At 34.4% G+C, this 23836-nt stretch overlaps 1 protein-coding gene across 4 annotated transcripts in view; it reads left to right on the top strand.

The window, feature by feature from the left end:
* The window catches only part of ZFYVE16 (zinc finger FYVE-type containing 16), a 50061-nt gene that overhangs the window by 11512 nt on the left and 14713 nt on the right, over window positions 1-23836 (top strand). For 2 of the 4 annotated variants that reach the window (XM_057493934.1, XM_036914173.2), the window contains exons 2-10: window positions 2111-2219; window positions 2923-5135; window positions 6000-6096; window positions 8806-8967; window positions 10823-10965; window positions 12624-13002; window positions 14174-14296; window positions 15014-15169; window positions 15721-15945. In XM_057493934.1, the coding sequence (XP_057349917.1) occupies window positions 2150-2219; window positions 2923-5135; window positions 6000-6096; window positions 8806-8967; window positions 10823-10965; window positions 12624-13002; window positions 14174-14296; window positions 15014-15169; window positions 15721-15945 (3568 nt within the window). In that variant the 5' untranslated portion in view covers window positions 2111-2149. Of the gene's footprint in view, window positions 1-2110; window positions 2220-2865; window positions 5136-5999; window positions 6097-8805; window positions 8968-10822; window positions 10966-12623; window positions 13003-14173; window positions 14297-15013; window positions 15170-15720; window positions 15946-23836 lie in introns of all 4 variants that reach the window. The other 2 variants (XM_036914170.2, XM_036914169.2) reach the window with 1 other exon arrangement.

Genomic DNA, 23836 nt, shown 5'->3' with positions numbered 1-23836 from the left:
TGTATAACTCTTTTGTATATTGATGGTTTCAGTTTCCTAATATTTTGTTGAAGATTTTTATGTCTGTGTTTGTGAGCAATATTGGTCTGTAGATTTCCTGTCTTGAAATTTTTGTTGTCTTTTATCTCTCATTTCCTACTTGTATTCCTCACTCCAGGCAACCATTCAAATATATTTAATAATGTGTATCTTTTTGTATATATTATTGCAAAATTTATATTGTTCTATTCTGTTTTACAAAAGTGATAGTTTACAACAGACTGGAAATTTACAGAGAATGGTCATTCACATATGAGATTTGAGGAACATTGCTGTAGTGTTTTACCTTCTGGATTTAGCTGATCACTTTTTTTTTTCTTTTGATAACGTTTAGCTTTTCCCTTTATGCTTGAATTTCCTTGTAAACATGCAGTTAGTTCCAAAAGCTTGACTGGATTCAAGTTCAGTTTTTTTTAACTTTATACATGATGCTGTGTCTTCCATATGTAGCACATATGTTTGGTTCTTCCACATCTATTGACGTGAAAATGATCACAAGTCAGATGTATTGGCCTGATCCCACTGTTATAAAGTTCCCCTCCAACCTTTCATCTAACAGCTTTAACATCCATTGATAGTCATTGTCTAGCCCATTTATTGCATTAGGAATTACAAAGAGATGATTTAAAAAATTTTTATATCCTTCTGCATTTATTAACTGGGATTCTTATCTAAAAAAACTTTCCCTCAGCAGACATTTTATTATCCTAAAGTATATTTTGTAAAAAAAGGATAGGAAAAATTATTGGCTCTTTTCCCTTAATGTATCAACTTACAGAGTAATTGGTTAATGTCCTAGCAACCCTCTAACTAGTGGTGTTTTTGTTTTTAGAATCATAATGATCTCTTGGCTTTTTATCTATTTGATTTGTGTTCAGTCCTTTGCAGTCTTCATTCGCTTGATGTTAGTTGTCCCATTTAACGATAGTCTGCTTCAAAGTGTCTCAGGCTCATTTGGTGGAGGTCCTGCCACATAGTTTCATCTACTTTATTCATAAAACTAACTTTAGTTTTCTTGTACATCTTTCAAATGTTTGTTTTCTATTTCTTTCATTTCTGCCTTTATTAGTTTTCAATCTTTATTTTTTTCTAGTACAAGGATCCAGTGCTCCAAGCATCTGTTGAAGTACTACTTTTTGCTGAACTCCATATGTTTTTTTTTTTTTTTTAATTAAGTATAATATTATTTAGTTTTTGAAGGAAAAAACTGTCACATTTTAACTGGTGGGGACTCCTTTTAAACTCCTATAAAACTGGCTTCCAGGTCCTCTTAACATTTTCAAAGCATCCTCGCTTTCTAGCAAATTCCAGGTGTGTCTTTAAAAATATTTTCTTACTAACTTGAATATAGCGTATAATATGTTGTTTTACCATATTATATGTTTAAACTACAATATTATTAAAGGCTCCTAAGCCTTAATTTTAAAAAATAAATATTATATAAGTACGTGATAAGGTACTTTTCATTGTATATTATTTTACCATTTCATTTCGGGCTTGGAAAAGAGCCCATGTGTTTTTCAATCAGACAGGAATACAATTGGCTTTAACACGGGAATCGTGTGATGATTATGATGTATTTTTCCTTCTTTCAGCTCTACTAATTTGGAATTTGATTTTGTGTAGTCTTTGGTATGGAACTACCCCAAAACTTGGTGGCCTATAATAACAATTTTTTATTCCCTTACCATTCTGTGGCCCTGCCGCATGGTTCTTCTTGACACATGTTTTCATATATAGTATTTTTATTTCTGTGTGGTATATTTTATATTATTTGATATATGGTACTTATAATTATTTTTAGATTTCAGTTTTGAATTCTTTGAACCATGAGTTATTTAGATAAAGTTTAAAAATTTTTAAGTTTATGCATGTTATGTTGTATTAGAGTTGGTTTCACATCTTTTTTGTGTATACAGTGGCAATTTCCACACTAAATCATAGATTCCTCAAAGCAGTACTCTTAAATTTTATTTGGGTGTCTATTCCCTGACTGTGTTTCTTGACATGCAGGAGATGGCATAATATATGTTACAGAATTAAGTGAACTGTCATACTTTTTATTTTCCAGGCATTCAAGAATTAAATTCTGAATTAGACTATAAATAGGATGGACAGTTATTTTAAAGCAGCAGTCAGTGACTTGGACAAACTTCTTGATGATTTTGAACAGAATCCAGGTTTGTTAGTTTTTCATTTTTTTGCCACTAACAGAATTTAAAAATGCCTGTACTTCAGTTATCTTAGGTGTACTCAGCAAAATTTAGTTTCAGTTTTGGTCACATGGTTATCTTCTATAAAAAGCTATTTTATTTCATCATAACATTAGTTTATTGTTATACTAAATAGAACCAATAGTCAGAAATGGAAGGAAACTAGATGTTTCTCCAGTTATAAATTTAGCTAAAAGAAATACTTTAAAACCAATATATGAGCCAGCTAAAGGCAACTTGAAAGCTCTATGTAAATTGGTATTTCACTACTGAGAGAAGGTATTTTCTTCATTTTAGAATAAGACTAGGAAAGTGGAGGACAGAACAAAAAAGTTACACTGTTTTTCAGCTCTTCCTTAGTCTGTTTTTTTATAGTGCAACTGAGTAATTTTGTGTAGAATTTCTATCATGTTATGACCTATACATTCAAAAGTAAAAACTCAAGTAGTTTAAATCCAAATAAAAATAATTTTGGAGGTTGTTACCATTTTGCAGGAGAGTAATCTATTTCTGGACTAAAGAAAAGTTTAGTTTATAAGTCTTAGAATACTTAACTTCTTTGTAATAATTTTGATTTGGGTTTCCTGAATAACATTTTATCTCTCTTAATTAGATGAACAAGGTTATCTCCAGGGTGCACAAAATGCGTATGATTCTAACCACTGTTCAGTTTCTTCAGAGTTGGCTTCCTCTCAGCTAACTTCACTGCTACCAAAGAATCAACAATGCATTAATTGCTGTGCTACATCAGAAACATGCTATGAAGCAACTCAATTTTCCCTGAACAAAAAAACACTTGAGGAACTAACTTCTGTACAAAATGAAAAAAATGTAACAGGACTTGATCTTCTTTCTTCTGTGGATGGTGGCACTTCAGATGAAATCCAGCCTTTATACATGGGACGATGTAGTAAACCTGTCTGTGACCTGATAAGTGACATGGGTAACTTAGTTCATGTGACTAATAGTGAAGAAGATATGAAAAAATTGCCAGATGATTTGAAGTCTAGTGTTGATTCTTTGATTGGACTGGATTTATCTTCAGTTTCCAAAACTCTTTGTGTTTCTTCAACAGACCATGGCAATAATACTGTCAGAGAGGAACAGAATTATGTCAATTCTGACACACAAAATAAAGAAATCAGTGGAACTAAAGAATTGTGCATAAAAGTAGATAGAACACTTTCAGATTCGTGTAATTATAGCAGAAAAGAAAATCTAAAGGATAAAAAGGTCTCTGATAAGTTAGAACCTGTTCTTGATTTTAGCATGTCAGCTACTTTGACTCAACAAAGTTCACAAATATCTGATGCCAAAGACAACTTACAACACAAGAACCAGCCATGTGAATTAGTAAAAGCTGATGGCTGTTTGGTGAAAGAGGAATTAGATGTGGCAGTCATAGCTACCACAGAATATTTAAAAGAAGAAGGCAGCACAAGTGCTTTACCTTGCACACTTCCAAAAAATGAAAGTTTGTGCTTAAATGATTCAAATTCAAAAGATGAAAATCTCAAATTACCTGACTTTTCCTTTCAGGAAGATAGTGCTGCTATATTTATAAAACAATCTGTGAATGAAGACTCAAGAAGTTTAGATCTTAAAGACAATAAAGATGTAACCAAAGATTTCTCTTCAACTTTTTGTGTTTCAAGTGAAGAGATATATTCTTCATTGTCCTGTCTTCCAGGACCTGGCTCTTTGTGTGGATCATTAGTTGAAAGTAAAGCTCATGGTGATTGTTTATGTCAGAATGAACGTAAAGATAATATACAAGATGAAGTGACTGTGTGTGAAGAAATACAGAAGAGTATTATTCTAGGTGGAGAACCATTGAAGGAGACTGATGATTTGAAACAGGAAAAATGTAAAAACATACTTCATCAGCCATCAGTTGAAAGTATGGGAGATGGGAAGATAAATTCTGACCAGAGGGTAATCAGAGTTGAATCTTTGGATTACCCTGATACCCCCGGTTCTTCTACAGCTGCAGAATCTCAAATGGAGCTTTTTGTTGCTAATGTGCCAGAGTCTCCTGATCATTACGAAGGTCTTGCTTTTTCAAGCAATGATAGCAATGGGCAAGACTTAGATTACTTTAATATTGATGAGAGCCTGAAAAGTGGTGCACTAGTTAGTGATGCTGAACTTGATGCCTTTCTAACTGAACAGTATCTTCAGACCAGTAATGTAAAGTCATTTGAAGAAAACGTAAGTGACTCAAAATCTCAGGTGAATCAGATAGATACAGAAGGCCTAGATGATAGAAATGCCAGTAATAAATATTTCAGTGCTGAAGCAGGAGCTACTGGGGAAAGTTCTGGCGTTAATATGATTTGTGAAACTGTTGATAAAGAAAATGCAACAGAAAATGATGGCCTTTCTTTAGAGGAAAAAAGTACAATTCCAATTGAACAAGGCTTATCTGGTAGTAGGTCTGATATTACAAATGAGTTATCAGTCTCTGATGTTAACAGTCAGTCTGCTCATGTTGGAGGGGCCAGACCTAAGCAATTGTTTAGTGTTACATCAAGACCAAGGAGTTCAAAGGAACCAGATAAGCCAGATGTTCCAAATTTGCCTGAAAATGAACCCAGCATAGCAAATACCATTGTTCCAACCACTTGTACTACAGATTCTACAGCTGATTCTCAGGTTAACTTCAACTCTAATTACATTGATATAGAAAGTAACTTTGAAGGTGGATCCAGTTTTGTAACTTCTAATGAAGGATCTCTACCTGTAAACACTTGCAAGGAAGGTCTGGTATTGGGCCAGAAACAACCTACTTGGGTTCCTGATTCAGAAGCTCCAAACTGTATGAACTGCCAAATCAAATTTACTTTTACAAAGCGACGACATCACTGCCGAGCATGTGGGAAAGTAAGTTATAAAAATCTTTGTCTTTATTATTTAGAGACATTATAAATGAAATTTAATGTGACAAAAACTGATTAATATGATGGTTAAAAGATTCAGTTAGTTTAAAATAATCATTTTTCATGTACATAGAAATATATACTCTGCTATAGATTGCTTGAAAGTGAGTAAAATGTCACATTGTCATGGTATTAGATGTTGGAAAATGAGTAACTTCTGTAAAATCTAGGAATATGGGTCTTTATCTCTAACATTAATACATCAGATGTTCCAAATTTAGTTAGATCCCCTGTTGTCCTTGAATACTTAATTTCAAGGCCCCTCTGTAGCTAGTGTTATGGTTGATACCTGGGGAAACACTGAAGAAGCATACAGACTTGCACAAAGTTCAGAACACTGAAGCTGATCTTATTTGCATTCTGACTGCCTTAATCATCTGTAAACTCTAAGAATTGCCTATAGAAGTAACACTGCATTTCTTAGTAATATGTTGGTCTCAGAATAACTCTACTCTCTTTCAGAAAAATAATATTTTACTTTTAAAAGTTTAAATAGAGACCATAGAAAGCTTTTTAAATAATAAACTTATTCAACTTATTCATTAAAGAAAGTTTTTGTTTCCTTCCAATTAACAGAATTGATGTAAAGGAATTCTCCTTGTCAGAGATACCATTTTAAATCACAGCATTTCATTTAAGTAAAACAAAATACAAAGAACAATAATTACCTATTATGATGATTAGTAAAATTACTTAGGTAATCAGAAAAATGGTTTTTCGTTAGATTTTGGGCTGCCCCTCCTGCTGCCTTCAGTAGATACAAACATGCTTGGGACAAAACCAAATTTGGTATTTTAATTCCTTATAGGTATTTTGTGGTGTCTGCTGTAATAGGAAGTGTAAACTACAGTATTTAGAAAAGGAAGCAAGAATATGTGTAGTCTGCTATGAGACTATTAGTAAAGGTGAGTATTAACATGACATACTTCCTTCCAGTAATTGAATATATCTTAAAAACAACTGGATTGTGACAAAGATAAACTTCTTTATTTTCTTAAGGCGAGGACCTAGTGTTGACTTATCTGGCTTAGGTGGGACATCCCAAGGCTTGGTTTCTCTTCTTTTTGTTCCACTCTCACAATTAATACTACCAGTCTGGAAAGGAAGCATTCAGTTTCTGGAGTGGCAGTTCATTAACTTTTAACAGGTACCAAGTCCCTAAATGCTGCATTTCATCTGCCTATTTGTTTATGTTGTCATCATTGTCATCCTCATCATCTTAACCTAAACATTTATAGAATACCTACCAATAAATAGTACTCAATCTTAAATATTAATAGCACAAGGCAAGATTATTTAGTTCCTACCCTTTAAAAAATTTGGTTGTAACCTAAAGTGGGAATAAAAGCTAAAGTAGTAATATTTATGATTTTATAGATATATTCAGAGGACTGTCACACGATTTGCACATTTTTATCTCATATTTTCATCCCCTCTCAATTTTAGAATTCTGTTTGTATGTGTTTCCCATTGTATCTCTGGCTCCCTAGCTAGCTACCATTATTGGCAATAATCTTGGTGGTCTTTTTGCAAAGAGTTCTCACAGTTGTGTGTGTATGTGTTTTACGTTTTTTTCTTCAACTATATGTTTCCTCTTTTGAGTGCTTCTTGGCATTTTCAAAGATTTGTTGACAATTTAATTCCCAGCAAATATTGCTTGGGACTTTTTAAGACCAGGCCTGTGCACTAGCTCAGGTACTGCTTCCTGTTAGTCAGGAGAATAAATACCTGATAATAATTTGTTTTTCTCTTTTGAGTGAAGATAAATTTTTTCAGCAGTTCTCCAAAAAGCTCTGATGTGAGTCTGTTAGCCTGAGGTAAGCTGCTTTACTCCCTGCTGTTGATCTCTGCTCTGGAAGATAATAGAGTGTAATTTTTTTTGTATTTCTATATTATCACCATTGATTATGAAAAGGTCAGTTTGAGTGCTTATTGTTGTTTTGTTTTTTCTTGTGCTGTTTCAGTAGTGTAGAGGATGACTGCTGGTGGTGTTAGCCAAGCAACCTGCTAGAATACAGAAATATTAGACAAGCTCCCATGTAATTATCTCTCTCCACTTAAAAAAAAAATAGCTGTGAAGATCTGAAACATTGAGTTTACAGCTCAGATTTTCAGGTGAACATTAAGACATATTCTGACTGTAAGGATCCAGAAAAGGAGAAGATATAACCATTAAAGAGACTCAGTAGGATATTGAGATCAAGCTTTGGTTTATTAAAGAAAATGTTTGGAATGGATTTATTTAGTTATCTGTTTTTTTCTGTTATGATATAACATAACAGAAAAATTCCATTTATTGGTTCTATACATTGTTAATTTATATACCACAAAAAAGAGAAGTTATTTAATATAAATTTTAAGATTGAAAATGGTTGAAGTGATCATTTAAAATAATGTTTTAAATAAGAGGAGAAAGATGGCTCAAGGTTATCAGTCATCCTATGAAGGATTAGAAGAAAAGATAGTTTGATTACTGATTGTGGATAATAAGGAAGTTTTGTTGAGACTTATTTTTCAAGGAAGCACACATGTGACTGCCATTAAGTAGGTTTGTGGCACTTTGGAAATTACTTTGAAAGCCAAAATATGTTGCCTGGACTGTATTTGGTTAGTGAAAACATTTATTTCATGAGAGTGCTGTTACTTAGTGGCACTTGAGGAAGATTATTTTAGCAGTGTCAACATTTACAGCAGTCAGTTTGGAGAAATAGTGAAGGGATATTTGGAAAAAAATCATCTAGCAATATTCAGGCACTATTCTGCATTTGGGAGCCCCAGCTGAGAACAAATACTTTTCCCCTTCTCATGGAGCTTATGGTCTCATGGAGCTTATAAATGTGGGGAGAGATGGACAGTAGGCAAAAAGAATACCAGATAGTGATAATATCCTAAACAAAAATAAAAGTTTAAGAGGGATAGATAGTAACATATTGGTGGCAAGATATAATAATTTTTAATTATGCTCAGAGTTAGGCTTTATGATAGTATGACATGCGAGTGAGAGAATAAAGCTATGTCAATATCTATGGGAAGAACATTCTAGGCAGAGAATAAGAACAAAGACTTTAAGCTAGGAGAGTGCTTGCTTGACTTGTTGAAGAACAAGGAGGCCTGGTTGGCTGGATCGTAATGAGTGAGTGGAATTGTAGTGAGAGATGAGGTCAGACAGCTAACTGGGAAAGGCAGAGGAGCTAGGAATGCAGACTGTTAGGGTCTTGAAAGCCTCTGTAATGTGTATTCTCACTGCAGTTGGGACACCATTAAAGGATTTTAAGCAGAGGAATGATGTGATACTATTTATGTCTTAAAAGAATCACTCTTAACTGTTGGAAATAGACTCTATAGGGCAAAACCAGGGACTCATATTAAGTAACAGTTACTTTTTTTAGTAGATATCAAACCTATGCCAAATATATGCTAAAATAACTAGTTGGTAACTCACACTGAAATGGAGTGCTGCCAGCTAAAGTAACAACATTATCTTTGCCAAGTGCCACTTTTTCTTGCTTAGCCATTGATTTCTTTCTCTTTACAACTTGGAAACTAGAATAATTATAATTTACTTTGAATTAAAAAATGTCTGAGATTTTTATCTATTTTTACCCCCTTTATAGCTCAGGCATTTGAAAGGATGATGAGTCCAACTGGTTCCAATCTTAAATCTGATCATTCTGATGAATGTGTCACCATCCAGCCTCGTCAGGAGACTCACACATCCAGTATACCTTCACCTACAAGTTTACCAATCTCAGCACTTAAACAACCAAGTGTTGAAGGTAACTAAAAGAAATTGTGTGTTTTAGACTTAAGATAAATTTTTAAAATAGAAAATTTCTAGTGTTGACAGAGTCTAGTGAGGAAAGAGAAATCAGACTACATAGCAGAAGGAATTTAATGTAAGGAACTCGTTATACATGTATGTTAGAAGGATGCAAGAGCAAAAAAGGGTATGCTCAAGTGACAGAGATTAGTAACTGCAGAAAGTAACCATCACTCGGGGTTGGGTGTTGAAAAGGGACTGGAAACATTACTAGAACTTAGTGCAGGAGCACCAGGAGGAGCTTAGTTTTCAGATCTGGGATTCAGGGATTGGAGCATGCTGTGATTTCTGGGGAACAGCAAGGGGCCTCATAGGTCTGGTGTTCAGTTGACCAAGTGTGCTAGAGTTGATAGTCTATTTAATCCCTGAAAATCAAGGGACATGCGGCTGTGTCTGTGGTGCTGCTGCTGCAAGAATCCTGGCAATAACCAGAAATGGAAAGAATCCTTCTCTTCCTACTTTCCAGCCTCCCACCAGTGCCTGTGATGGGCAGAACATGACCAGAGCCAACCAGCAAGGAGGTCTGGGAGTTACACTTTGCACACTTCTAGCCTGGCATCAAAGAGCACCATGTAGGGTGGGCTTGGGTTTGAGAGACAATAGGTAAAAAAACTGGCATACCTCCTTTTCCTTAAAAATTTGTTTTTAAATATATATTTTAGTACAATTTTTTTTAAAGTATTAAAAATCTATTTAAAAATTTTTGTGCTTTCTGTTCTTTTTTACAATGTATTACAGTTTAGGATCTTGAGTGAAGCCTGTATACACTTTTAAACATTGACTATTAGTCTGTAACAGGCTGGAAAATAACTCTTAAGTGTCAGTTAAGGCAAATTCAGATACTCCTATTATTTTGGATTTCAATTTCTCTCTTACTCTTTAATAACCATTTTCTGTTTATCATAACTTAAATAAGGAGATTCAGCATGTAATGTAGCTCTCAAGATAAATAAATTTGCTTTAAAATATTTACATATTCTCTTATATTGATATCCTAAATAATTAAATTATAAAAGTGTTGCAAATATAAGAACACAATACCTTATTAGTATGTCCACCCTTATTGCACATATTTGTGATTCCAGTTTTTTTAGTGTTGTCTGTATTTACATTCAAGAAGGTAGATGTTGATCATTTTTGTTTTTTATATTGTTTTAAAACCATCAAGCAGCAGTTTTCATAACCTGCCTCTATGGATGCTTTATAACAAAAGAGAACAAATATTTATGCTGATCTAGCTATTTCTTCTACATTTGGGAGGAAAATACTAATAAAGTTCAATATCCACATTATAAAAGCAGAAAATGTCAGGCTTTTCTTAAGTAAATTAAAATTAAGAAATGACTTCTGATGCACAGTGATCCTGTTTCCTTTTTTGGACTCCTTATGCTTCTTTCTGTTCTTTGTATGTGCTTTCTTCTATGCTTATCTACCATGCTCCGTTTTACTCCAGTTCCCACCCCCCCTGTTATTTGGTGACTACATTTTATTCAGTCCCCACTCCACATCCACAAATTTAGCCTTCATAATATAGGCTTTAAATCTGCCCACAGTGCCTTTAGGGTATAACCTCCCCTGTACACTCTTTTTCTGAGTATGTGATTCCCAAGGCCACCCTTACCATTTTATGAATTAGAATAAGGGGTAGATGAATCACCAAAAGGCCATTTCTCAAGGCCTTTGTAGCCCTGCAAATGAAGAGCTTGCCAGTGGATGGCAAAAAGTTTTTTAGAACATTTCCCAGCCTGTTTATTATTAAATCATTACATTATTACCAAATTAAAATGCTTTACTTTTTAAACGGATTCTAGGATTATGCTCCAAAGAACATAAGAGAGTATGGTTTGCAGATGGTATATTGCCCAATGGTGAAGTTGCAGATACAACAAAATTAACATCAGCAAGTAAAAGACATTCTGAAGATTTTAGTCCTCTCTTACCTGATATGTCATTGGTAAGGAATCTAAAGAATGACCTGTTAATTTAATAAGATTTTATTTTATAGATAATGCCTTGTGTGATTGATTATTGGGATACTTTTTTTTTTTAATGCTGTGAGCTTCCTAAAATGAGAAATATATGATGTAGTGAATTTATTTAAAATTTTACCTTCTAATGTCAGTTTAAGGCAATGATTCTCAGGCTTTTTGGTCTCAGGACTGCTTTATGCTCTTAAAAGTGAGAACTCCAAAGGGCTTTAGGTTATGCAGATTATACCTATTGATAGTACTGTATAAAAATTGGAGAAAATTTTTAAAACTCAATTTAAAAATAAACATCATTTTTATGTTTATTAAATATCATTAAAATAATTATTAAATATAACTAATTAAAATGTTAACATATATAGTAATATTTTTATGAAACAATTTTCAAAACAAAAGTTCAGCCAGAGGAATAACATTGTTTTACATATTTGCAAATTTTTTCACTGTTCAGTTCTATAAATCTGACTTTATAGAAGACAGATTTTCACATCTGCTACATTCATTCTGTTGTGATATATTGTTTTGGTTAAATGATATGACAAAGATCTTAGGATCTCACTGACTCCTTGAAGGGGTCTTGGGGACCCCAGGGATACCTAGATCACAGATTGAGAACTACTTATTGTAGGGTAATAGAACTGAGATTTAGTAATTTAATTAGTCTGAAACTAGTATTTGTTTCATGATTTTCAACATTCAGTAAAGTAACTGATGATGGTATTTATGTTTGCCTTTACAAAAGTATGTTAAGTGTTAGAAGATACATAATATAGAATCCCAGCCCACTAAGAGCTCCCATTTTAAAGTAGCAAAATACTCATAGAAGCAAGTATTAATACATAAAGTAGGAATATTTTTATTCATTAAGCAAATACTTATTGAGCATCTACTCTGTACCAATTACCTGGTTTATCCTGGGTACAGACAATAGACAAGATGAATATGTATCCTGCTCTGTTCAAGTTCACATATCATATAAATGTATGCTACTTATCAGTAAGAAGAGTTCATGAACTAGATTTTACAAATAGCCATGATTACCAGAAGTATGTTTCTTAGTTAGCACTTACCCTAAATCAATATTTAACAAAATGGAAGTTCTAAACAGTCTAATAAGTACCACTTGGGTTCATAAATGGTTCTCATTTACTACTGACACAGGTTGGCCAGTATTAAAAGAAAGGGGCCTTATTGAAGCTGACTTGAGATGTAGTTTATTCCAAGTGGTTACTATTGTGGAATATAACTACCACTCTGCTTCCTAACCACTCCCCTTTCTACCTTTCCCCCTTTTCCCCCAAGGCTTTTTTGACTCTCATGAGGAGGAGAGCATTGGGTTGAAATAAGCTTGCAAACTGTGTGATGCGGTCCTCCTTGCCACTTTCCAGTCTGTAAAATTAAAGTCATTATTACCTACCTGTGTACAGCTAAATCTCATGCTCCTAAATTTAAAGAAGTAAAATGCTACCTGAGAAGTAAAATTTACTGGGAAATGTGGCTTCTGAAAAGTTTCTGATCCCATTTTGGTTTTATTTATTCTCAAAGATGTTTCTGGCTATAGAGATCAATATTTCCAGTTCACAAAGAGTATATACTGATTTTTTTTTTATTCCATGTTTTACAGATGGTAAATACAGTGGATCATGTTCATTCTACTACAGTGGAAAAAACAAACAATGAGATAGGAGATTCTGTAAGAAGTGAGATAATTCAGAGTCCTATTTTTCACGTTCCATCTGTGGAAAAACTGCCTATAAACACAGGAACTGAGAGGTTTCCTACTCCTTGTTCTTTTACCCTAGAAGATGATGTGTTTGCAGAAATTGAAGAGCCGTCTCGTCCTACTGATACCTTAGTTAACAGCAATATATCTGTTGCTAATACTTCAGATTGTAGGTTACTGTGTGGTATCGAAAAGAAAGTTGGCAATAAGCTTAGTCTTCTACCTAATGATGAAGACGGTTTGCCCCCTCTTCTGGTTGCATCTGGAGAAGAGGGATCAGGTAGGGTAGCAGTTATTTAAATTTAAAAAAAAGGTTTTTCTAAAAGAATATACTGATGAATTTTGTCTGTGATGTATGAAATGTGTTTTTTTTTAAACTTAGGAATTTGGTTGAAATATGTACTATATGGCTGGTAACTTCAGTTTACAGAAAGTCTTATTATATAAAAAAATTCTAAAAAGATCTGAAGTTCTGAGTTGAATTGAATATGATTTATTTATTACATCTGGGTCCCTAATTCAGAATGAGGCAATAGTCCAGTACAATAGGAAAGCTCATAGACTTTTAGTTCTGAAAATATTTCAATTATATTTGAGTTTTGACTGCATGTTGTGTTTTTTAAAGGAACATAGTACCTAGAGAAAAGAGTAGTGGACTGGATGACAAAACTAGGAATTTTAGTTCATCCTCTGCTCCTTAATACATGTATGACTTGAAGCATGTTATTTAATGTCTTTGAGCCTCAATTTTCTTTGTAAAAGAGAAGAATCTAGATGATCTCTAAAGTCCTTTCCAAGTTGGAGATTCTGTGGCTAACTCCCACCTCAAGAGTAGTTCCCTAGGAAACATCCTTGTCACCCCAGGCATTATGCTGCATCCAACAACATGAAATGACTTTGTTCTGTGCATAATAATATAGGGGAATGAAGCTTAGGATCTGTTCTGTTAGTAGGAGCTATTTCATGAACCTAGCTATAGTAGCAGAAATACCCTAAGCCTGGCTCTTTGCATGCCAGGCATATTTTCCTATTGTTTGTCAAGGTCTTTTTTTTTTTTTTGTATATCTTAGGTCTAGACTACTGTCACAGGGTTGTAAATTTCAGAATTTATAATTGAAGTGGCTGGTAGAGTGAACCCATGTTATGTGTTTGTTTTAAAATATCAAAGGTACTAAAATTGTATAAACATGTTTAATTAGCGTATTTACATATATACTATATATGTTTCAGGATTTATATGTATTACAGTGTTAATATCTTTGCATAACTATAAGAGTAAAAATGAATATATAACAATTGTTCAGGTTGTTGATTGAGCTTATGATATGTGCTTGCTTTTGTCTTTGAATTTGATCAAGCCATTGTTGGATTTATAAATTCTTTTTTCATGGCAAGTATATTTAACAGAAAGTTATATTTATTCTAATTGATATGTTGTTTTCATGACTTAGTGCCTATAGTAGAAGAACACCCGTCTCATGAGCAGATCATTTTGCTTCTTGAAGATGAAGGTTTTCGTCCTGTTATATTTGTCCTAAATGCTAATCTTCTTGTAAATGTCAAGTTAGTATTTTGTAAGTAATGACTCATCTTTCTTTACTTACCTAGTTGGTAATAAGTAGGATTTCTGAATTAATAAACATTGTCACGTTAAATTTTGAGTGGCAACTGAAAAATAGCATTGGATATTGGTTTTTTATCTAAATAGGAATATAAGTAAAATTTGCAATTCAGTATTTAGTTGGACTTGAAATAAAAGCATTGATGTTTCCTAGAGACCATCAATCAGTCTAGATTGAGATCATGGTCTCATCATGAATTGGTTTTTGATGCTCATGATACACAGGAAATATATTTTAGATTTGGTAATTGGGGTAAGCAAGAACACTGATTTAGTAACAAGACAATTTTAAATTAAGTGACATATGACCCAATTAAAAGGAGGGCATTATTCCTTAATAAATAATCCTTAATACTCAACGGTGCATCTCATAGCTTTTCAATCTCTTTGAAACTAACTTCTTAACCACTACATTTCAGCATATTAGTGCATCTTTTATTTTTGTTTTATTTATTAATTGACTATATAAGATAATCTTTCATCCTTTCTTTTTTTTTTTTACCTTAATCTTATTAATGTAAAATAAGAAAAACAGTTCAGTTTGAATTTTTTGTGAGAAGAATGTTGGGAAAATAAGCAATTTTTAAAATTGTGCTTCTTGCAAAGGACAATTATATTTAGATTTTTTGGTTAATAGAAGATTCATAGTTGTATGCTTTTATCACTTAAGATTCTTCAGACAGATGTTGGTACTTCTCAACCAATGGACTGCATGGCTTGGGACAGGCAGAAATTATTATTCTGTTGTTATGTTTGCCAAATGAAGATAGAATTCCTAAGGACATCTTCAGACTATTTGTCACCATATATAAGGATGCTCTAAAAGGTATAGCATTTTATTTTGAACTGTTCAGATGAGGGAATGAATAAGTTAATTTAAAGACATTTATGTGTTTGGCTATGCTAACTGTATCGAAGATCATTTTCTGAAGAGATTGGTAATTTCTTAAAATAATCTAATCATTTGCAGTCTTCTTAAATCTAGCATTTTATGTAATTGGTGTCTTTATAAAGATTTTTTTTTAATTGAAAAAAGTGGAAATGAATTTGCCTTCTTGATTTTTTTATATATCTATATGCTTTTCTTAATGTCAGTACATTTGGGGGGTGCATAATTTTTTACATGACCATACAGTAAGGAGAAAAATTTAAAAACGCCAATGGCTAGAAACACTTAAAATTTTTATTCTCAATTCCAAGTTTCTAGGAATAACTCAGCTTTGTGTATACAAGGTATTCAAAGCCTCTACAAGAGTGGAAATAAGAAAAAAAAATTCTACAATGTCTTTATTTAAGAAAGTTTATACTGGGACGTTCAAACTCAAAATGTCTCTTCAAAATAACTGAAAATCTTTCTGTTAATGATTTTATTTCCAGGAAAATACATAGAAAACTTGGACAATATTACTTTTACTGAGAGTTTTCTCAATAGCAAGGATCACGGAGGATTTCTATTTATTACACCTACTTTTCAAAAACTTGATGATCTTCTATTACCAAGTAATCCTTTTCTTTGTGGAATTCTTATCCAGAAACTAGAGATTCCCTGGGCAAAGGTTTTTCCTATGCGCTTAATGTTGAGATTGGGTGCAGAATATGAAGGTAAGTTTTAAAATAATGGTACATTACATAGGTTTAAATAATACTGAATGTAAAATAAGGATTTCAAGGATATTACTAAAATTTTTTTAATGGTTCATAGGACTTCTTTTGATTGCATGTACTTTAAAAAAAATTAAGTTATCATCAATATACAATCTTACGAAGGTTTCACATGAGCAACATTGTGGTTTCAACATTCACTCATATTACCAAATACCCCAGACCCCAATGCAATCACTGTCCATCAGCGTTGTAAGATGCTACAGGGTCATTACTTCTCTTTTCCGTGCTGTACTGCCTTTCCATGACCTACCTAGATTGTGTGTGCTAATTCTAATGCCCCTTAATCCCCGCTCCTTCCCTCCACTCCAGTCCTCCCCAGTCCCTTCCTTTTGGTAACTGCTAGTCCCTTTTTGGAGTCTGTGAATCTGCTGCTCTTTTGTTTCTTTAGTTTTGCTTTATTGTTATACTCCACAAATGAATACAGTCATTTGGTACTTGTCTTTCTCTGCCTTATTTCACTGAGCATATTACCCTCTAGCTCCATCCATGTTGTTGCAAATGGTAGGATTTGTTTTCTTTTTATGGCCGAATAATACCCCATTGTGTATTTGTACCACATCTTCTTTTATCCATTCATCTATTGATGATGGACACTTAGGTTGCTTCCATATCTTGGCTATGTAAATAGTGATGTGATAAACATAAGGGTACATATGTCTTTTTGCATCTGGGATCTTGTTTTCTTTGGGTAAATTCCTAGGAGTGGAATTCCTGTGTCAAATGGTATTTCTATTTTTAGTTTTGTGAGGAACATCCATATTGCTTTCCACAATAGTTGAACCAATTTACATTACCACTAGCAGTATAGGAGGGTTCCCATTTCTCTGCATCCTAGCCAGCATCTCTTGTTTCTTGTCAGATGTTGGCTGTCCTAACTGGTATGAGGTAATATCTCATTGTGGTTTTACTTTGCATTTCCCTGATGATTAGCGATGTGGAGCATCTTTTCATGTGCCCGTTGGCCATCTGAATTTCTTCTTTAGAGAACTGTCTGTTCAAATCCTCTGCCCATTTTTTAATTGGGTTAGTTGTCTTTTGGGTGTTGAGATGTGTGAGCTCTTTATATATTTTAGATGTTAACCCCTTAATTGGTTATGTCATTTATGAATATATTCTCCCATACTGTAGGATGCCTTTTTTTCTTCTGTTGATGTCTGTTGCTGTACAGAAGCTTTTTAGTTTAATGTAGTCCCATTTGTTATTTTTGCTTTTGTTACCTTTGCCCAAGGAAATGTGTTCAGGAAAAAGTTGTTCATGTTTGTATTCAAGAGATTTTTGCCTATGTGTTCTGTGAGTTTTATGGTTTCATGACTTACATTCAGGTCTTTGATCCATTTTCAGTTTACTTTTGTATATAGGTTAGACAATAATCCAGTGTCATTTTCTTGCATGTAGCTGTCCAGTTCTGCCAACACCAGTTGTTGAAGAGGCTGTCATTTCCCCACTGTATAACCATGGCTCCTTTATTGTATATTAATTGGCCATATATATGTGGGTTTATATCTGGGCTCTACTCTGTTCCACTGATCTATGGGTCTGTTCTCATGCCAGTACCAAGTTGTTTTGATTATTGTGGCTTTGTAGTAGAGCTTGAAGTTGGGGAGCATAATCCCCCCAGCTTTATTCTTCCTTCTCAGGATTGCTTTGGGTATTCGGGGTCTTTGTGGTTCCATATGAATTTTAAAACTATTTGTTCTAGTTCGTTGAACAATGCTGTTGGTATTTTGATAGGGATTGCATTGAATCTGTAGATTGCTTTAGGCAGGATGGCCATTTTGACTGTATTAATTCTTCCTACACCTGAGCATGGAGTGTATTTCCATTTATTGGTGTCTTCTTTAATTTCTCTCGAGTATCTTGGGAGTTTTCAGGGTATAGGTCTTTCACTTCTTTTGTTAGATTTATTCCTAGGTATTTTATTCTTTTTGAATGCAATTGTAAATGGAGTTGTTTTCCTGATTTCTCTTTCTGCTAGTTCATTGTTAGTGTATAGGAATGCCACAGATTTCTGTGTGTTAATTTTGTATCCTGCAACTTTGCTGAATTCAGTTATTCTAGTAGTTTTGGAGTGGATTCTTTAGGGTTTTTTATGTATAATATCATGTCATCTGCAAACAGTGACAGTTTAACTTCTTCCTTATCAATCTGGATGCCTTTTATTTCTTTGTGTTGTCTGATTGCCGTGGCTAGGATCTCCAGTACTATGTTGAATAAAAGTGAGAGTGGGCATCGTTGTCTTGTTCCTTATCTTAGAGGAAAAGATTTCAGGTATTTGCTGTTAAATATGATGTTGGCTGTGGGTTTGTTGTATATGGCCCTTATTATGTTGAGATACTTGCCCTCTATATACATTTTGTTGAGAGTTTGTATCATGAACGGAGATTGAATTTTGTCAAACGCTTTTTCAGCATCTGTTGAGATGATCATGTGGTTTTTGTCCTTTTTGTTGATGTGGTATATATTGTGGATTTGCAAGTATTGTACCATCCTTGCATCCCTGGAATAATTCCACTTGGTCATGATGGATGATCTTTTTCATGTATTTTTGTATTCGGTTTGCTAATATTTTGTTGAGTATTTTTGCATCTATGTTAAACAGGAATATTGGCCTGTCATTTTCTTTTTTTGTGGTGTATTTGTCTGGTTTTGGTATTAGAGTGATACTGGCCTCATAGAATGAGTTTGGAAGTATTCCCTCCTCTTCTACTTTTTGGAGAACTTAAAGAGGATTGGTATTGGGTCTTCTCTAAATGTTTGGTAAAATTCAGCAGTGAAGCCATCTGGTCCAGGTGTTTTGTGGTTAGGTAGTTTTCTGATTACCAATTCAATTTCATTGCTGGTAATTCATCTTTTCAGATTTTCTGTTTTTCCTTCGGTGGGTCTTGGAAGATTGTATTTTTCTAGAAAGTTGTCCATTTCTTCTAGGTTTTCCAATTTGTTAGCATATAATCTTTCATAAAATTTTCTAATAATTCCTTGTATTTCATCATGTCTGTACTGATTTTTTCTTTCTCATTTCTGATTCTGTTTATGTGTGTACACTCTTTTTTTCTTGGTAAGTCTTGCTAGGGGTGTATCTGTTTAGTTTGTCTTCTTGAAGAACCAGCTCCTGGTTTCATTGAGTCTATTGTTTTATTCTTCTCGACTTTATTTATTTCTGCTCTGTTGTTTATAATGTCCCTCCTTCTACTGACTTTGGGCCTCATTTGTTCTTTTTCTAGTTGCATTAATTGTGAGTTTAGACTGTTCATTTGGGATTGTTCTTTCTTGAGGTAAGGCTGTATTGCAGTATACTTTTCTCTCAGAACTGCCTTCACTGCATCCCACAGATTTTGGGATGTTCAGTTATTGTTTTCATTTGTCTCCATATATTGCTTGATCTCTGCTTTTATTTGGTCATTGATCCAGTGATTACTTAGGAGCATGTTGTTAAGCCTCCTTGTGTTTGTGGGCTTTCTTGTTTTCTTTGCATAACTTAGTTTTATACTTTTGTGGTCTGAGAAGCTGTTTGGTACAATTTCAATCCTTTTGTATTTACTGAGGCTCTTTTTGTGGCTTAGTATGTGATCTATTCTGGAAAACGTTCCATGTACACTTGAGAAGAATGCATTCTGCTGCTTTTGGGTGGAGTGTTCTATAGATGTCTGTTAGGTCCATCTGTTATAATGCCTTGTTCAGTGTCTCTGTCTCCTTGCTTATTTTCTGTCTGTTTTATCTGTCTTTTGGAGTGAGTGGTTTGTTGAAGTGTCCTAAAATGAATGCATTGATTCTATTTCCCCCATTAATTCTGTAGTATTTGTTTTACATAGGTGTTCCTATATTGGGTGCATATATATTTATAATGGTTATATCCTCTTGTTGGATTGCCCCCTTTATCATTATGTAATGTCCTTCTTTGTCTCTTGTCACTTTCTTTGTTTTGAAATCTATTTTGTGTGATATGCGTACTGCTACTCCTGCTTTTTTCTCCCTATTATTTGCATGAAATATCTGTTTCCATCCCTTTACTTTTAGTCTGTGTATGTCTTTGGGTTTGAAGTGAGTCTCTTGTAGGCAGCATATAGATCACCCTTGTTTTTTTATCCATTCTATAACTGTCTTTTGATTGGTGCATTCAGTCCATTTACATTTAGGGTGATTATCGATAAATATGTACTTATTGCCATTGCATGCTTTAGATTTGTGGTTACCAAATGTTCAAGGGTAGCTTCTTTACTATCTAACAGTCTAAATTAAGTCGCTTATTATGCTACTTCCAACACAGTCTAAAGGTTTGTTTTTATTTTCTCACTTCTTTTTCTTCCTCCTCCACTCTTTATATATTAGGTGTCATATTCTGTACTCTTTGTCTATCCCTTGACTTACTTTGTGGGTAGTTGATTTAATTTTGCATTTGCTTAGTAATTAATTGATCTACTTCCTTTAGTGTGGTTTTATTTCCTCTGGTGACAGCTATTTAGCCTTAGGGACACTTTCATCTAGAGCAGTCCCTTTAAAATACACTGTAGAGATGGTTTGTAGGAGGTAAATTCCCTCCACTTTTGCTTATATGGAAGTTTTAGTCCCTGCTTCAAATTTAAATGATAATCTTGCCAGGTAGAGTATTCTTGGTTGGAGGCCCTTCTGTTTCATTACGTTAAATATATCATGCCACTGTCTTCTGGCTTGTAAGGTTTCTGCTGAGGAGTCTGTTGATAGCCTGGTGGGCTTTCCTTTGTACGTGATATTTTTTCTCTGGCTGCTTTTAATAGTCTGTCCTTATCCTTGATCTTTGCCATTTTAATTATTATATGTCTTGGTGTTGTCTTCCTAGGGTCCCTTGTTTTGGGAGATCTCTTCACTTCCATGACCTGAGGGACTATTTCCTTCCCCAAATTGGGGACATTTTCAGCCTTTAGTTCCTCAAAGAGACTTCCTTCCCCTTTGCCTCTTCTTCTTCTTCTAGTACCCCAATACCGCAAATATTGTTCCATTTGGATTGGTTACACAGTTCTCTTATTATTTCATTCCTACAGATCTTTTTTTCTCTTTGTGCCTCAGCTTCTTTGTTTTCCTGTTTTCTAATTTCTATTTAATTTACTGTCTCCTCTACCTCATCTAATCTGCTTTTAATTCCCTCCTTTGTACATTTCATTGCAGGTACTGCATATTTCAAAGTTTCTGTCTCTTTCTTGACCTCCTCCCTGAGATCTTGAATATTTTTCTGTAGCTCTGTGAGCATGTTTATGATTTTTATTTTGAAATCTTTATCAAGAATATTTGTGATTTTAGTTTCACTTAGACCTATTTCTGGTGTCTGGTGCTTTTTTGTACAAAATTTTTTTGCCATTTTATATTTCTAGTGATTCATATGGAATAATAACTTTGTGTGGGTGGCACCCTCTAGTGCCTGGAAGCTCTGTTCTCTGGAGCTTCCCAGCACCTGGAGCGATGGTGGGGGTAACAGGAGCTGTTTCCTGCTTCCTAACTATAGTGCCTGCCTCCATTGGTGGGGCCAGTGGGTTGAGCACTCAGGGAGTAAGTAGCCTCTGTGTTATGCCCCTGTAGCTGCCATAGGTGGGGCCACCCTCCAGCTGGTCTGGCTCAATGGTGGGGGCAGGAGATGTGTGGACTACTGCCTGGCAGAAAGAAGGAGTGACAGGCTGCATATTATAGTGGTGGCGTGCCTTAGAGCTGTGTTCCAGCCAGGGGGATGGAGCATCTTAAGCTCCTGAACGTTCCCAACCTGCTGGGCTGAGTGTGCCCAGATGATTTTGTCCACCTTTCCTTACTCCTCAGCAACAAGCTCTGTATAATCCTTGCCCCTTTATCACCTCTCTCACTGTTGGGAAGTCTTACAAAGGGCCTGCCTTTCTTTTGTCCCAGAGAGGCCAGTTGTGTGTACCTGTTCTCCACAAGCAGCTGGTATCTCAGTCTCTTGGTGTATTCTGCCTGTCTTTGCTTTCCAACCCCACTAATCTCCAGAGCAACATGTAATGTGGGTTTGTGCTCCCAGAGCAGATCTCCATGGCTGAGTGTTTAGCAGTACTGGTGTTCTACTGCCTCCCTGCTGTGTTAATCTTCCTCCCTACTGTGAGCTGGGGTGAGGAGAAGGCTTGGGTCCTGGAGGTTCACAGCTTTGCTACTTAACCCTTTTTTGTGAGGTCTTCTCTTCCCCCAGATTTAGGCAGTCTGTTCTGCAGTCTTTAGGTCTCCCTTTCATGATTATTTGTATTTGCTGTATTTTTGTGTTATATGTGGCTTTGGGAGGATGTTTCTACCTCACTTCTCTCACCACCATCTTTTGCTCCTCAATTCCATGTGCTTTTCAACTTAAAAAACAACCCTCTTCTACTACCAAATTAGTCTAGACAACCTTGGTATGTCATGAGGTTTCTAGATGTTCGTAATTATTAGCTTACCTTAAAAACTTTTTTTTTAAATTTCAGAACAAAACATAGAAAACCTTGAAAAGTTTTCTTAAAAGTATGTACTGTAGGGAGTTCGTTTTGTTATGTTGCCTCTGTATTAAGATAGAGGTAAAAGTAAGTTATTTCCCCCCTCAGTTTGTGTACATCATAAAGCCAAACAGAAGGGATTTTAAAATAATGGTCTAGGTTCATTTATATGGTTATTTCTAAGTCAAAATCATTTCTAGTGTGAAACTCTTCTGAACCTCACCCTTTATCTCTTTTCTCAAGAAATAATTTATGTATTGTATGTGAAGTATATCACATCTAATGAAATTATAGGCATTTGATTTAAGATAAGTGAATAGGTATTTTTGTAGGGGAAGATTAAATGTAGGGAAGTTATAAAAGTTACCGTTACTGTTTCAAACTGGACAGATGCAGTGTCAAGGAGATATACATTTAAATCCCTCTGGTAAACTTAGCAAACTGTGACTTGGGGGAAATCCTTACCATTTAGGATTTAAATATGCGTTATTATTAAATTGTGTAAAAAGTGACAAAACATAACTTTCAGGTTTTATATTGAGTGAACCAAAAAACTTCTATAAGCTGAAATGGCATAAAGAAAGGAAACAATTACCATTTCTTAAAAAAAGCAAAAGTCCTGTTTGGATTTCTTTCGGTTGCCAAAAACAGGTACTAATGTAGGTCTTTTGTAAAAATGAAGTGTATGTGAAGCAAACTTTTGTATAGCAGGGGAAACCTGTAATATAGAAGTTAACTTGCCTCAGATGTTTTCTGAGTTATGTTCTGCTGGATTTTAGATAGACTGATGCTTTGACATTATTGGTGCATGTGACTCTTTAGACAAGAACTTGGAAGTGTGGTGTGTGTATTTGTGTATATGTGTTCATTTTGTTTAGTGATAATGTATGCATGGAAAAGTTAATGGTAGAATTTAGAGGCCCATTAAAAAGACTGAAAATAACTGTCTGAAATTAATAATTTTCAGTGGAGATTATCTATGCTGCTTTGTTGAGACCCTTTGTTTAGAATATCATGAAATGTTGGATTAGATGATTTAGGAGGTTCCTTTGTAACTCTGACATTTTAAGCTTTAACCTTTTGAAAATAGTTTTAAATGAAATTACCTCTATAGTTGCAGAAGATGCTCGCTCATTCATAAAAATGAAGTAGAAAGTTAGCATTTACCTTGATCATATAATTTATCACTTTCATGTTTGTTTCCAGTCTACACCCTCTGTCCTCCAAATAACTTAGTTATTCTTTTTAAAGGTAAAAAATATGTTTGTAATAGGAAAGATGTGTCACTCTGACTTGTTTTTAAAATAGATGTCAGGTTTGTCTTGTTAGAATTTTAAGGAAATCTATTTGTATGGTATGTATTAGAGAGGTTTGTTTCCTTATGACCTAAG

This window comes from Manis pentadactyla, chromosome 2, assembly GCF_030020395.1.
Source record: "Manis pentadactyla isolate mManPen7 chromosome 2, mManPen7.hap1, whole genome shotgun sequence".
In the NCBI taxonomy this organism is placed as follows: Eukaryota; Metazoa; Chordata; class Mammalia; order Pholidota; family Manidae; genus Manis; species Manis pentadactyla.
The sequence above is the reverse complement of the archived record's forward strand: the minus strand, read 5'-3'. Positions and strand labels throughout refer to the sequence as shown.